At 43.4% G+C, this 12,400-nt stretch overlaps 1 protein-coding gene and 2 non-coding genes across 3 annotated transcripts; 2 read left to right on the plus strand and 1 right to left on the minus strand.

Moving 5' to 3' along the window:
• Window positions 1-762: 762 nt before the first annotated feature.
• On the minus strand, window positions 763-1,617 carry LOC139230159 (mu-type opioid receptor-like). The gene has a single exon (XM_070862000.1). It carries the CDS (start codon window positions 1,615-1,617, stop codon window positions 763-765), a length of 855 nt encoding a protein of 284 aa, XP_070718101.1.
• A 2,223-nt stretch (window positions 1,618-3,840) lies between these two features.
• On the plus strand, window positions 3,841-4,012 carry LOC139230739 (U1 spliceosomal RNA). The gene has a single exon (XR_011587970.1). It is a non-coding gene; the product is annotated as a U1 spliceosomal RNA (small nuclear RNA).
• On the plus strand, window positions 3,998-4,087 carry trnar-ucg (transfer RNA arginine (anticodon UCG)). The gene is given in 2 exon segments: window positions 3,998-4,034; window positions 4,052-4,087. It is a non-coding gene; the product is annotated as a tRNA-Arg (tRNA).
• The last annotated feature ends 8,313 nt before the right edge of the window (window positions 4,088-12,400 follow it).

Genomic DNA, 12,400 nt, shown 5'->3' on the forward strand with positions numbered 1-12,400 from the left:
TGTTCATGGCCGAGAGTCCAGGGGCATGACGGGACAGCCCACACTGTGATATGTGCACGCACTAGGTCAATGTCGCAAGGCTGGTCTCCAGTCGTCTTGGCTAATGCTTGCCACTGGACCAAGACTGAGCTTTGTAAAGCCCATGTGGTGGCTGGAGTGGAACGGCCACCTCACGTTAAAAAATTCCACGAACAGGGCTCTTCCACCCTTCAGGTTGTAGTGCTGGACTTGGAATGTCAGATCCTACATTAAAAAACCTGTGAACTCATCCGTTTTTTGCATGGAAGCAAGTTATTGTTGATACGATGTACCTCCTAAGATGTCTGCACAGAAAACTCATATGCATGAAGGACAATACTCCCAAAAAACATGTACACATCAAATAAATAAAAAAGTTATATATTTAAAATTAATTAAAGTGCCAATTAATTAAACAGCTTCAATAAATTTAATCTTTTGAAAAATAAATATTAATTTTTAAATGGGCTAAAAAGTAACCTTACCATATTTAATGGCATTTTAGTGTTTAAATGGTTGAAGAAAATATATATTGACGTAAACTCTTACGCTGGAAAAAACAGGGTTTATCTCTGCTTTTACCAGGTGTAAGAATTTCACGGTCATTCACTGGGCATGAAGCCCAACACTCCACCCGCAGAATCCCATTTCCCGGGGATGCGGCGGATCAGTCAAGAAGATTCCTGGCCAAAGACAAGTTCCAGGTTCGCAGTCCATGCGAACCTAAATGATCGAGTGACCGAGCTAATGGGCAATGATCGATTCCGAGTACTCATATTGTTCACATAATTTAATAATGAAAGAAAATGGATATTTCACAATGTTCTTAATCTCCTCCCGGAATTTCCTCTGGGTCAACGCATAAACACAGGTGTTTGTACAGGTGCTGGCGTACATCAAAAAGAGCGTGATTTTAATCGCCAAATAAAGCGAGTTTGGACCTTCCCATGTAATAGTTTCCGTGAGCTTGAAGCAGATGTCAATTATCACAACTGGCGTCCACAATAAAATAAAGCTCCCAGATACAGTGAAGAGCAGAATGATGGATGTTCTTCGGTTCTTCATCTCGGGATCACTGCTGCTGTCGCCATTGCTGCATTTCTTCAGGGCTCTGGGAGCTCGACTGGCTATTAAGATGTACCTGGCAGTGAGGAAATTTAACAGCAACAGAAAAGGGAATGGCACTAATGTGACTGAGAGATTCAGGATCCATTTGTAAGCTATCCATGCCGGGGAAGAACCATATTCCGTTACTGTCCGACAGCCGCACTCTATATCCCCAACAAGATAGTAGGACTCATACCGGAAATAAACTGGAATGTTTATCAGAAAGCTGAGCACACCCACGATTGTTAGAACCACAGTGGCATTTCTGTGGGTGCAATAATTTAACTTCAGTTTCGGACAACAAATGGATACGTAGCGGTCAAAGGTGAACGATACTGTTGAACAGACAGAGAGTTGGACGCTGAATACTTGTATCAATGCACTAAAACGACAAACATTGGTATACATCAAGAATGAATCTAGGAAATGATAACTCAGGATATTATTTATAGTTATATTAAAGACACAGACCATCATATCTGCTATGGCCATGGTTACCATGTAACGAGTGATTCCTTTGGTGAGACCGCACGTTCCCCGGGACAGGATGACAATCGACATCAGGTTCGCTGCAAGAAAGTGGAAAACAAGAGAGTTAGCAAAGAAATTGATCTATGTTCTGAAATGACAGCTCAGGTTAATTGCGTGGTTAGCAATAGTCAGTCCGGGAGATTGTTACATGATTCCATAAGTGTTACTGGTCTCTCCACACTCACTGTGTAGGGTCCATCCTGCGTTTGTCTTGAATTGTTTCTACTTTAAGTCATTGGCTTACTGCTTACAGTTCTGGTAACCACATTTCAGGAAAGATACGATTGCATCAGAGAAGTTACAGTTGAGATTGACGAGGATGTTGCTGAGACTGGAACATTTTAGCAATGAGTAAAGATTGGACTGGTCGGGGTTGTTTACTTTAGAATAGAGGAGTCTGAGGAGAGATTGAAGTGAGGTGTGTAATTGATGAGGGACCAAGATACAGTGGATAGAAAGGATCTATTTCCCTTCTCGGATGGATCAATGAACAGGGGAAAGGACTTAATTGTAATCTTAGAACGATTAGAGGCGAATTTAGAGAACCTTTTTCACCCAGAGGGTGATGGGGGTCTGGAACTCACTGCCTCATATGGTGGTCGAGGCAGAAATCCCTCATCACATTTATAAGGACTTGATATGTAGTTGGCTACGGACCTCGAACTGGAAAGAGGGATTAGATTGGATAGCTATTTTCCAGCGGGTACCAAGACGATGGGACGAATGTCCTCCTTCTGTGACATAAAATACTCTGGTTTAAATTAATCTATGGATCACAATCTGAGACCCTGACAGTAAATATTGTCCCATATATTGGACACATCGGCCTATTGAAAACAAATATCTTGTTTCAACCCTTGGTACAAAAAACAGGTGAAGGCTCCGTTTCTGGCTCATCATTTGTTAACATTGATGGGGTACCGAGGCAAGCTTCATCTTACCCGCCCTTCGGGAAACAACAAGATTGGATGGAAGGCTCGCTTTACACCTCGCCTGATTTTACTGTTTAATAAAGTCACCGGATTAAAATAGTGTGCAGGTTTAGAAGCAGCGGTCCACCCGATCCGGTGGGTTCCCACCTGGCCAGTTTGGCTCATGTTACCCCACTACGAGCAAACTGCAGACCTTTCATATATCGGCAATGTGCATTTGTTGCTTACTTTCATCGATGGTCGTAACATTACGGTATGTCAGGTCAAGCCCTAATACCTTCTACTGCAATTAAGGAAACTGGATCGAATTTTGGCCAACAGTGAAGCGGTTAAGTGATGTGGTCAATGCTAAAAAAATTCCAACAGCTTCAAGTGGATGGCCGTCTGGAGGAACGTCCTGGGACTCTGGATGGGCAACATTTATCAAAAGGCGTGTTAAATTCGCCGATGGTATCGATATCCTGCGACCTTTACATTCAGAGAACAAGGACCTTTCCGATGGTAGACGGCCGATTGTAATGACGACGATATCACAAAAGTTGTCATGTTAAAGTAAATAAGGAAAAGTAAGATACTCCGGTTCAGTAATCTGCCACCAGAAACTTGGCAATCTAGGAACAAAGATGTGGAGACAAACAGCATGTAGAAATGGAAAATAAAACAATGCATTCAAAGAATGGCCATCCAAAATTAACAGTTGCGCGTCTTTACTTACCAGGAATGCCGATAATTGCAAGAATCGGATAGCAAATCACTGTGCCGTCTGCTAAACCCATTTTAAACGAAATGGAACAACGGTTGGGAGCAAGGCTCCTGCTGATGTAGTGAAGCAACGCATTGAAAGCAGCCCTGATTTATACAAGAGAAAATTCTCCGTTGAGGCACCAGAGTTACATTAGGGCGTTCATTAGGGACAGGCAATCCAATAAACACCCTTAAGCCTGTTCTTTCGAAATCAATGAGCAAAGTTAGCTCTGCGGACACTAATTGGGGATTGCGAAAAACAAGGTTAAAGATGGAACTATCAGGCTCAGGAATCGCCAGCTCTGGGTCTATGGTAACTCCCAGTAATTTGATGTCATGAATGAGCTCTAGTTAATCAGATGCTTGAATTATTTGCCAAATCCAATCCCTTCTTTTCACCTCACTAACATCATCAGATAGTTCACAAATTCCAGGTGTATACTATCGTGCATCAGGCACACTGATTCCACTTTAAATACTTGCATCAGTTTATCATCAGCAGGTAGCAATACTTACCTGGCAGGTGAGTAACCATGATCAAGAAGGTGGTTCTCTCAGGACGAGGCTAACCCATTGCACTTCGGGTGTGCTGAAGCCTGCGATATCCCCAAATGCGGGATACTCGACTGCAAAATTTGTGGTAGTGGGGGACTGCGTTAGTCAGAGGCCGCGTGGCCTAATGGGTAAGGCGTCTGACTTCGATCACAAACCACAAAATTATCAGAATAGTGCAGGTTCAAGTCCTGCCGCGGTCGTCTTCGCTCACTGCCTGAAATTTGAGGAGGTGGATGGGGTGGCTTGACCCATCCAACTCCACGGAGGTGTGTGGGGGACCTGACCCACCCACCTCCATGGCACGAACCTGGTATTGCAGTACTTCCAGGAACGGTGCAGTGGCTCTAGGCCTTTTGGCTAAGAGCATTGGCGCAGAGTGATCCTTGGCGTGTGCAAGGTGACCTCTGGCGTTTGTGATTTGACAAAGAATTGGAACGATTGGCTACGAATTTAAAAAAAAAGCAATAGTATTGCCACTTCAAACAAGGTCCCTTTTCTTGCAAGCTCCCCACACCAACCCAAATCATTACACTTACCCCAAACCAAATTGCCATTTGATTTTGCAGATTGTCATTTGCTCATCTAATCGTAAATTTGCGATCTAATTGTTTCTAATTATTTATACCATCCAACCCATTTTGAACGTTTGGGGAAATTGAAAAAAAAAGAAGGGTCCGGAGCAGATGAAATCCCCATTGAGGTACTAAAGTGTGGTTTGAGAAGTACTCATGGCACGAGACCATGAACTAATCTCTGTTATCTTGAAGGAGAAGAGCATGTCAGGGGATCGCAGAGAGGGTGTAATCCTGACAATCTTCAAGAAGGGTGACAAATCCGACTGCAGTAATTATAGCGGAATTTCCTTGCTGTCTGCTGCAGGAGAAATCAAAGAAACATAAAAACATAGAAAATAGGTGCAGGAGTAGGCCATTAGGCCCTTCGAGGCTGCACCGCCATTCAATAAGATCATGGCTGATCATTCCCTCAGCAACCTTTTCATGCTTTCTCTTCATACCCCTTGATCCCCTTAGCTTTAAGGGCCATATATAACTCCCTCTTGAAAATATCCAATGACTGGCATCAACAACTCTCTGCGGCAGGGAATTGCAAAGGTGAACAACTCACTGAGTGAAGAAGTTTCTTCTCATCTCGGTTCTAAATGGCCTACCCCTTATCCAAAGACTATGTCCCCTGGTTCTTGACTTCCCCAACATCGGGAACATTCTTCCCGCATCTAACCTGTTCAGTCCCGTCAGAATCTTATACGGTTCGATGAGATCCCCTCTCATAGTTCTAAACTCCAGTGATAAAGGCCCAGTTGATACAGTCTCTCCTCACATGACAGTCCAGCCATCCCTGGAATCAGTCTGATGAACCTTCGCTGCATTCCCTCAATGGCAAGAACGTCCTTCCTCAGTTTAGGAGACCACAACTGAACACATTATTCCAGGTGAGGCCTCACTAAGGCCCTGTTCAACTGCAGTAAGACCTCCCTGCTCCAGTACAGAAATCCCGCAGTTATGAAGGCCAAGTTACCATTTGCCTTCTTCACTGCCTGCTGTACCTGCATGCCAACTTTCAATGAATGATGAACCATGACACCCAGGTCTCTTTGCACCTCCCCTTTTCCTAATCTGCCGCCATTCGGGTAATATTTTGCCTTCGTGTTTTTGCCCCCCAAATGGATAACCTCACTTTTATCCACATTATACTGTATCTGCCATGCATTTGCCCACGCAACTACCCATCCACGTCAACCTGCAGCCTCTTAGCGTCCTCCTCACAACTCACACCTCTACCCAATGTAGTGCCATCTGCAAACCTGGAGATATTACACTCAATTCCTTCATCTAAATCGTTAATGTATATTGTAAAGAGCTGGGATCCTCGCACTGAGCCCTGCGGCACTGCACTAGTCACTGCTTCCCATTCTGGAAAGGTCCCGTTTACCCGACTCTCTGCTTCCTGTCTGCCAACTAGTTCTCTATCCACATCAGTACATTACCCCCAGTACCATGCGCTTTGAGTTTGCACACCATTCACTTGTGCAGGACCTTGTCAAAAGTATTTTGAAATACATCACACGCAGTGATTCTCCATTGTCCGCTCTGCTAGTTACATGCTCAAAAAATTACAGAAGATTTGTCAAGCATGATTTCCCTTTAATAAATCCATGCTGACTGGACCAATCCTGTCACTGCTTTCCAAATGCGCTGCTATTTCATCGAACATTTTTCCACTGCTGATCTCAGGCTAACCAGTCTATAACTTCCGTTTTCTCTCTCCCCGCTTTTAAAAAAAAATGTGGTGTGACATTAGCTCCCCTCCAGTCCAGAGGAACTGATCCAGATTCGATAGACTGTTGGAAAATGTTTACCAATGCATTCACTGTTTCTTGGGCAACTTCCTTATTATTCTGGGATGCAGACTATCAGGCCCCGTGGATTTATCGGCCTTCAATCTCATCAATTTACATAACACAATTTCATTCCTAATAAGGATATCCTTCAGTTTCTCCGTCTCACTCGAAAGTATCCCCAGTACTTTCGGAAGGTTATTTGTGTTTTCCTTCGTGAAGACAAATCCGAAGTATTTCTTCAATTGGTCTGCCATTTCTTTGTTCGTCATGATAATTTCACCTGAATCCGACTGAAAGGGATCTAAGGTTGTCTTCACTAATATTTTTCTCTTCACATATTTATAGAAGCTTTTGTAGTCAGTTTTTATGTTCCATGCAAGCTTTGTCTCGTACTCTATTCCCCCCTCTTAATTAAACCCTTCGTCCTCCTCTGTTGAATTCTAAATTTCTCCCAGTCCTCAGGTTTGTTGCTTTTTCTCCCCTTTAACGAACCTAACCCTTATCCTAAATGCAAACACAAGCTTCAACTGCACACTGTAATTCAATGACATAGGATGGAAACACCTAGGATCTATACAAAAGGCGCCTAAGGTTGAACAATTTTCTGCATGTACTGAACATTAACTCCGCACCAGCGAGGGGATTTTTAAAGGTGAGATGAAGCATAGCAGCGAAAAAGATTGAAAAGAGTGCTGGTGCCTTGCTTGACACCTTTAGACTTGTACCAACCTTCGGTCGCCTGAGGAAAAGAGTGCTCGAAGACCTGGAACTCAAACAATGCAACAATGTTACTGTCTATAGAGCAGTAGTGAATGCCGCCATCCTATATGCTTCAGAGACATGAACTATGTGCGGTAAGCACGTCAAAGCACTGCTAAAAAATCCTGAAAATTCATTGCCAAGGTTGGCGCACCAACATCCGCATTCTCTCTCATGCCAAGATCGCCATCATCAAGGCATTGACCATGGTCGATCAGCATCGATGTGCCGGCCACATTGTCCATATGCCCGATACTAGACCCCTGAAACAAGCACTCTAATCTGAGGTACACAACGGCAAGTGAACACCAGGAGGACATAAGAATCGCTTCAAAGACACCCTCAAAGCTTCATTGAAAAAAAGTAACATCCCCACCGACTCTTAGTAATTCCGAGCCTAAGACCGATTGAAGTGGAGGAGAAGAATCCGAGAAGGCATTGAACACTTCGAGTCTCCTTGTCGGCAGCACACGGAAGCAGAGTACATACAGCTGAAGGAGCATATGATAAATCAATCACCCCGCCCACATTTCACTGCAACCACCATCTTCCCCACCTGTGACAGAGTCTATAAATCCCACATTGGTCTCATTAGTCACCTTAGAATTCATCTTAGTGTGGAAGCAAGTTATCCACGACTGTGGGGGTTGTATCAGAAAGAAGAGGAAGATACAGATCCAATTGACTTGCAGAGATGTTGGTACTGAGAACCTGCATCTTGTAACGGATTGCAGAAGAGCAAACGTTTCAAAATGTCAGAAGACTTTCAATGGGTAAATTGGCTAACGCTCCTCGATGTTGATGAGACCGATGCAGAAAGTTTGTACCCAAACTCAAAAAACGACATGTGGTAACAAAATGTCAAGGTGGCTGGCTTGCTATGTACACAGTTAAATAAGATGTAGACAGAAACGTTTCTATAAATTAAAAACAGTTAATTCTCAACTAAACAGGGTTGAATACAAGGGACAATAAAGGAAAGGTGGATGGTATTAGTTCATGAGGCTAATAGAAAAATTGATTCTAGACAACTGTGGCAGTAATGGGAAGAGCATTTGTAGTCATGTGAAGAGTGAGGGAACTATCAAAATCTCTACTGGACCACAGCAGGTTGTACAAGGACAGGTTAGAAAGGAGTCACTAGGTATGAAAAGAAATATTGAATTAGTACTGTAGTGCAGTAGTCTTCACCCTTGAAGATGATGCACCAAAATTTGAGCTTCATATTGCTAATGCTTCGCAACCGACATTTCCTTGTGTACTGTCACACCCAGTAGAAAGATACAAGTCATTGAACAACGGACTCCCACAGGGTTCTGTGCTGGCACCCATGTTATTGAACGTTTACACCAGTGATCTTCCCAAAACAGAGTCTCACAAGTTTATATACGCTGATTACATTGCTTGGCCATGTAAAGCACGACTCTGTCCATCACGGAAGAAATCCTGACCAGTGATTTGGAGAGGATGGAGGCCCAGTACTGTCGATGGCAACTCCGCCCAAATGCGCAAAGAAAATCATAACCTCGACATTCAACTTCAACACGCAACAAGCAAACCAATCTTTGAATAGCTCCTTTTGCGACGCAGAGGTAAACCTTGCCAAAAAATCCCTCCGATTTAGGAGTCATGCTTGATCGCATCCTATGATATAGAAAACGTCTCCAGAATGTTGGGTGGAAACGAAAGGGTAGAGCCAACTTGATCCAGAAGCTTCCCGGATCCACATGGAGAACATATACTGAAACCCTCTGTACAGCAGCACTCACCCTGGTGTATTCTACAGCGGAGTACTGCTCTCCAGCATGGCTATGAAGTCCGCATGTCAAATCCGTTGTTGTCCAGCTGAACCCCACTATGAGAATTATCATCGGTACAATTATACTGACAGCAACACCTTGGCTGCTCATGTTTGCAAACATCGTAACACCACACCTACATAGCGAATCTGCAGTTTCCTGAGAACACAACTACTACACCGAGAAAGACATGCCACTCCAGGTAGACTTCAACAAACTAACACCAATCCATCTCAAATCTAGAAAGCCCATGTGGACAGTCGGCAATTCCTTTCAGCGATCTCCCCTCAGACTTGGTAACCAACGATAAGATGCTTCGAATAACTGCAACATATTCAATGCATTCTGTATACACGATCCTACAGCACAACCTGATGCATCAAATCTTCCTTGCAAACAGTGGACAAGCATCAAACGCCTCCGAACAGGTCATTGTAGATGCTGCCACCTGTTCCATAGATGGACGATTAAAGCATCCCCATCATGCGACTGTGGAGTTCCTAATCAGATGCAGGTGCCCGTCATTGAGCACTGCCATCAGAGGAAATTCACAGGCAGCCTACAATATATCCAGACTGTTATACTGCAAGCTTTGGCTTGGATATCCAACTTAGATATTGTTATTTATTCGCTTTGCTACTGCTATATAAATGAAGGATAATACTTGTTTGTTCGTAACAGTAACATAGATAAGCATATCGTATCAGGAAGAATTAATAGCATGAAAATAGATAGAGTAAACTGGCCAGATGATATCCACAACAAAGGGTACCCTGGGAGAAGGGTCATGTGTTGTGAGAGCCTCTGGCCTGTATATTTAACAGCTCACTGCACTGTGGAATGGTTCCTACAGACTGAAAGGAGGCTAATGTAGTCTCTATTTTTAAAAAAAGTGACAAGAGTGACCCGGGTAACTATAATACCATCAGCTTAACATCAGTAATGACTAAGATGCATGAAGAAATCCTAATGGAAGCAATATATGAATGCATGTGTAAGGAGGGACATGTCATCGACAGCCGACCTGGCTTCATAACACTTAGGTCATGCCTCACAAATCTATTTGTAATTTTTGAAAAAGTTGCAAAGTTGTTGCATGAGGGAAGCCCAGTAGACATTGTCTTCTTAGATTTCCACAAAGCTTTAGATAAGATACCGCACAAAGGCTTATCTACAAGATCGCAGCATCTGGTATTAGTGATAATATATGGGGTTTGCATTAGAACTGGCTGGCAGGTCGCAGGCGAAGAATCGTTATAGATGGATATGGATCTATTTGGAGACTGGTCACCATGGTGTCCCTCAGGGATCAGTTTTGGGACAGTTGCTTTTTACTGTTATTATTAATGATCTGGATTTAGGGGCACAATTTGAAGATTTGCAGATGACACAAAGGAATGTGTATGTCTTAGAACTATAGAAGATGCTCTGCTACTTCACGCAGATCTTAATGTGTTGGAAGATTAGGCTGAAGACTGGAAAATGATGCACAACTTTGAGAAGTGCCATGTTATGCACGTGGGCGATGCAAATGCTCAACATTCATTGACACTCCAGCGAAAGCTATTAAATATGGTGGAGATAGGAAGCGTTTTGGCCATTATAGTGCATACATCCTTTAAGGTAGATTAGCAATGTCATGATAGCAAGAGAAAATAGGCTGCGGCAGTGTATCCTTTGGATAATTGAGTATAATACGGGGTGTGCAGTTTTGTCCTTGTGCACGACATTTATCAGGCTGCACCTGGAATGCTGTGTCCAGTTTTGGTCTCCTCACATGGTGGGCGATTTTGAGGCTTTGGAATGCACGTAGAAGAGGGCTACTGCACTAATTCCAGGTTGAAAACATCATGGTTAGCAAGATATTCTAAATGAGTAGGGACTCCTTGCTTTATAGCAGCGTAGATTAGGGGGGATCTGATTGGGGTTTATAAGATAATTAAGGGAGTCGATGATGTTCCAGCTTTCAGTTCATTTCAATTCAATAGGAGAAGCAGGACCAGGGGGGCACAAATTTAAGTTGTGTGGTGCAAGATCTCGATTCGACGTCAGGAGGTGGTTCTTTCACCAGCCAATAGTAGACCTCTGGAACAAGCTGCCGGACGATGTATTGGATACAGACGCAGTGAGTTCCTTCAAGTGAAAGCTGAATTTGTTTCCGGCTGGGTCGGAGCTCAGGTATTACAGAGTTAGTACTGCGGGGAATTCAAGGCTATGGTGATCTCCTGGACTAGATTCGATCGCCTAGATGTGTCGGAGAAGAATTTCCCAGAGTTTTCTTTCCCAATTTACGCTGGTTTTAAACAGCTTTCCCAGGAGATCAACTGGTTTCCGATGGGTGGAATTTATATGTTGTGATACGCAAGATATCGCAATTTTGTGGGACAGGCTCGATGTACCAGATCTTTGCCTGCATCATTGTTCGTATTTTCGTTTGAATCAAGTTTATGTAAAGAACCCGCATATATAATCGTCTTTGAGGTCAATTTTTCTTTACGATCTTTTTATTTTGACTGAGGGTCATTTTCCCTAACACCTACTAATCTATATTTCTTTCCTTTTATTAAAATTGACATTTTTCTGATATAACATGCCCTGTATACTTATCCATTCCTTTATCTATCCCCCTAATTGCATGCCTGTTGCATTATTGTTATCCGATTGTTTCTATCTGCTTTCACGTAAATGTCTTCCCGAACTGTATTTGAAAAAATTGTACAATTTCTCTCATGATAAAATTTTATCTACATTTAATTACATATATCAGACGAGAACATATATAGATGCCGAAAATAAGAGAGCAGGTATAAATTGTAAATTGTTTCAAAAGATTGATGTATTTGCGTCACAAAATTTTGATGATGGCTCCTTCATTAACATGATTTGCATCGTTTAGAAAATTAGATCAGCAATGCAATGTAGAAAACAGAAGGATGAGTTTAACATCTTCTTGTTTCGGAACTCCATTGCGGGCGGAGGGGGCGGTGGGGCATGCAATCCATCACACAATAGCAGTTTCCTGATTTAATTATACAAAACTGGTTTTTACGAACAAAAAACAATTTAGGGGCGATGTTGACCCTTCTCATTGCCCGGAAGCACTCGACACTTTTCACCTCGGCGGCTGGGCGCTACCGCTTCAGCGGTTAGCGCCATGAACCAGCGTGAAACCAGCGATGACGTCATTGCCATGTGCGGCGACCCATCACCAATCTGCGCTGGCCCCTTAATGCCCCGCTGTGGAATTGCCCTGCTGACCGCGAGGCAGGCGTGAGTTGATGTCAACACCAGCTTCCTGGGATTCGAGTATGATGGACTGCTGCTCTCAGGGCATTCCTTAAAGGGAAGGTGTCAGCGCTGTGGGCCGCAATCGTTTTTATTCTGCCTACTCCCGCATCAGCTCAAGGATGGCCCTAGCGTGGTCCGCGCTGACATCATACAGCCCGCCACTCCATCTTGTGTGATGCGCACTGCACCTCAGGAATTACATATTTTCATTTGAGGCATTCCAGGGCAGGTTGACCAAAATGATACCGGGTCTAAAGGGTTAACTTAAGGGAACTGGTTGCATAGAAAATACTTGTTTTCATTTGAGC

Source organism: Pristiophorus japonicus, chromosome 19 (genome assembly GCF_044704955.1).
Source record: "Pristiophorus japonicus isolate sPriJap1 chromosome 19, sPriJap1.hap1, whole genome shotgun sequence".
Taxonomy (NCBI): Eukaryota; Metazoa; Chordata; class Chondrichthyes; family Pristiophoridae; genus Pristiophorus; species Pristiophorus japonicus.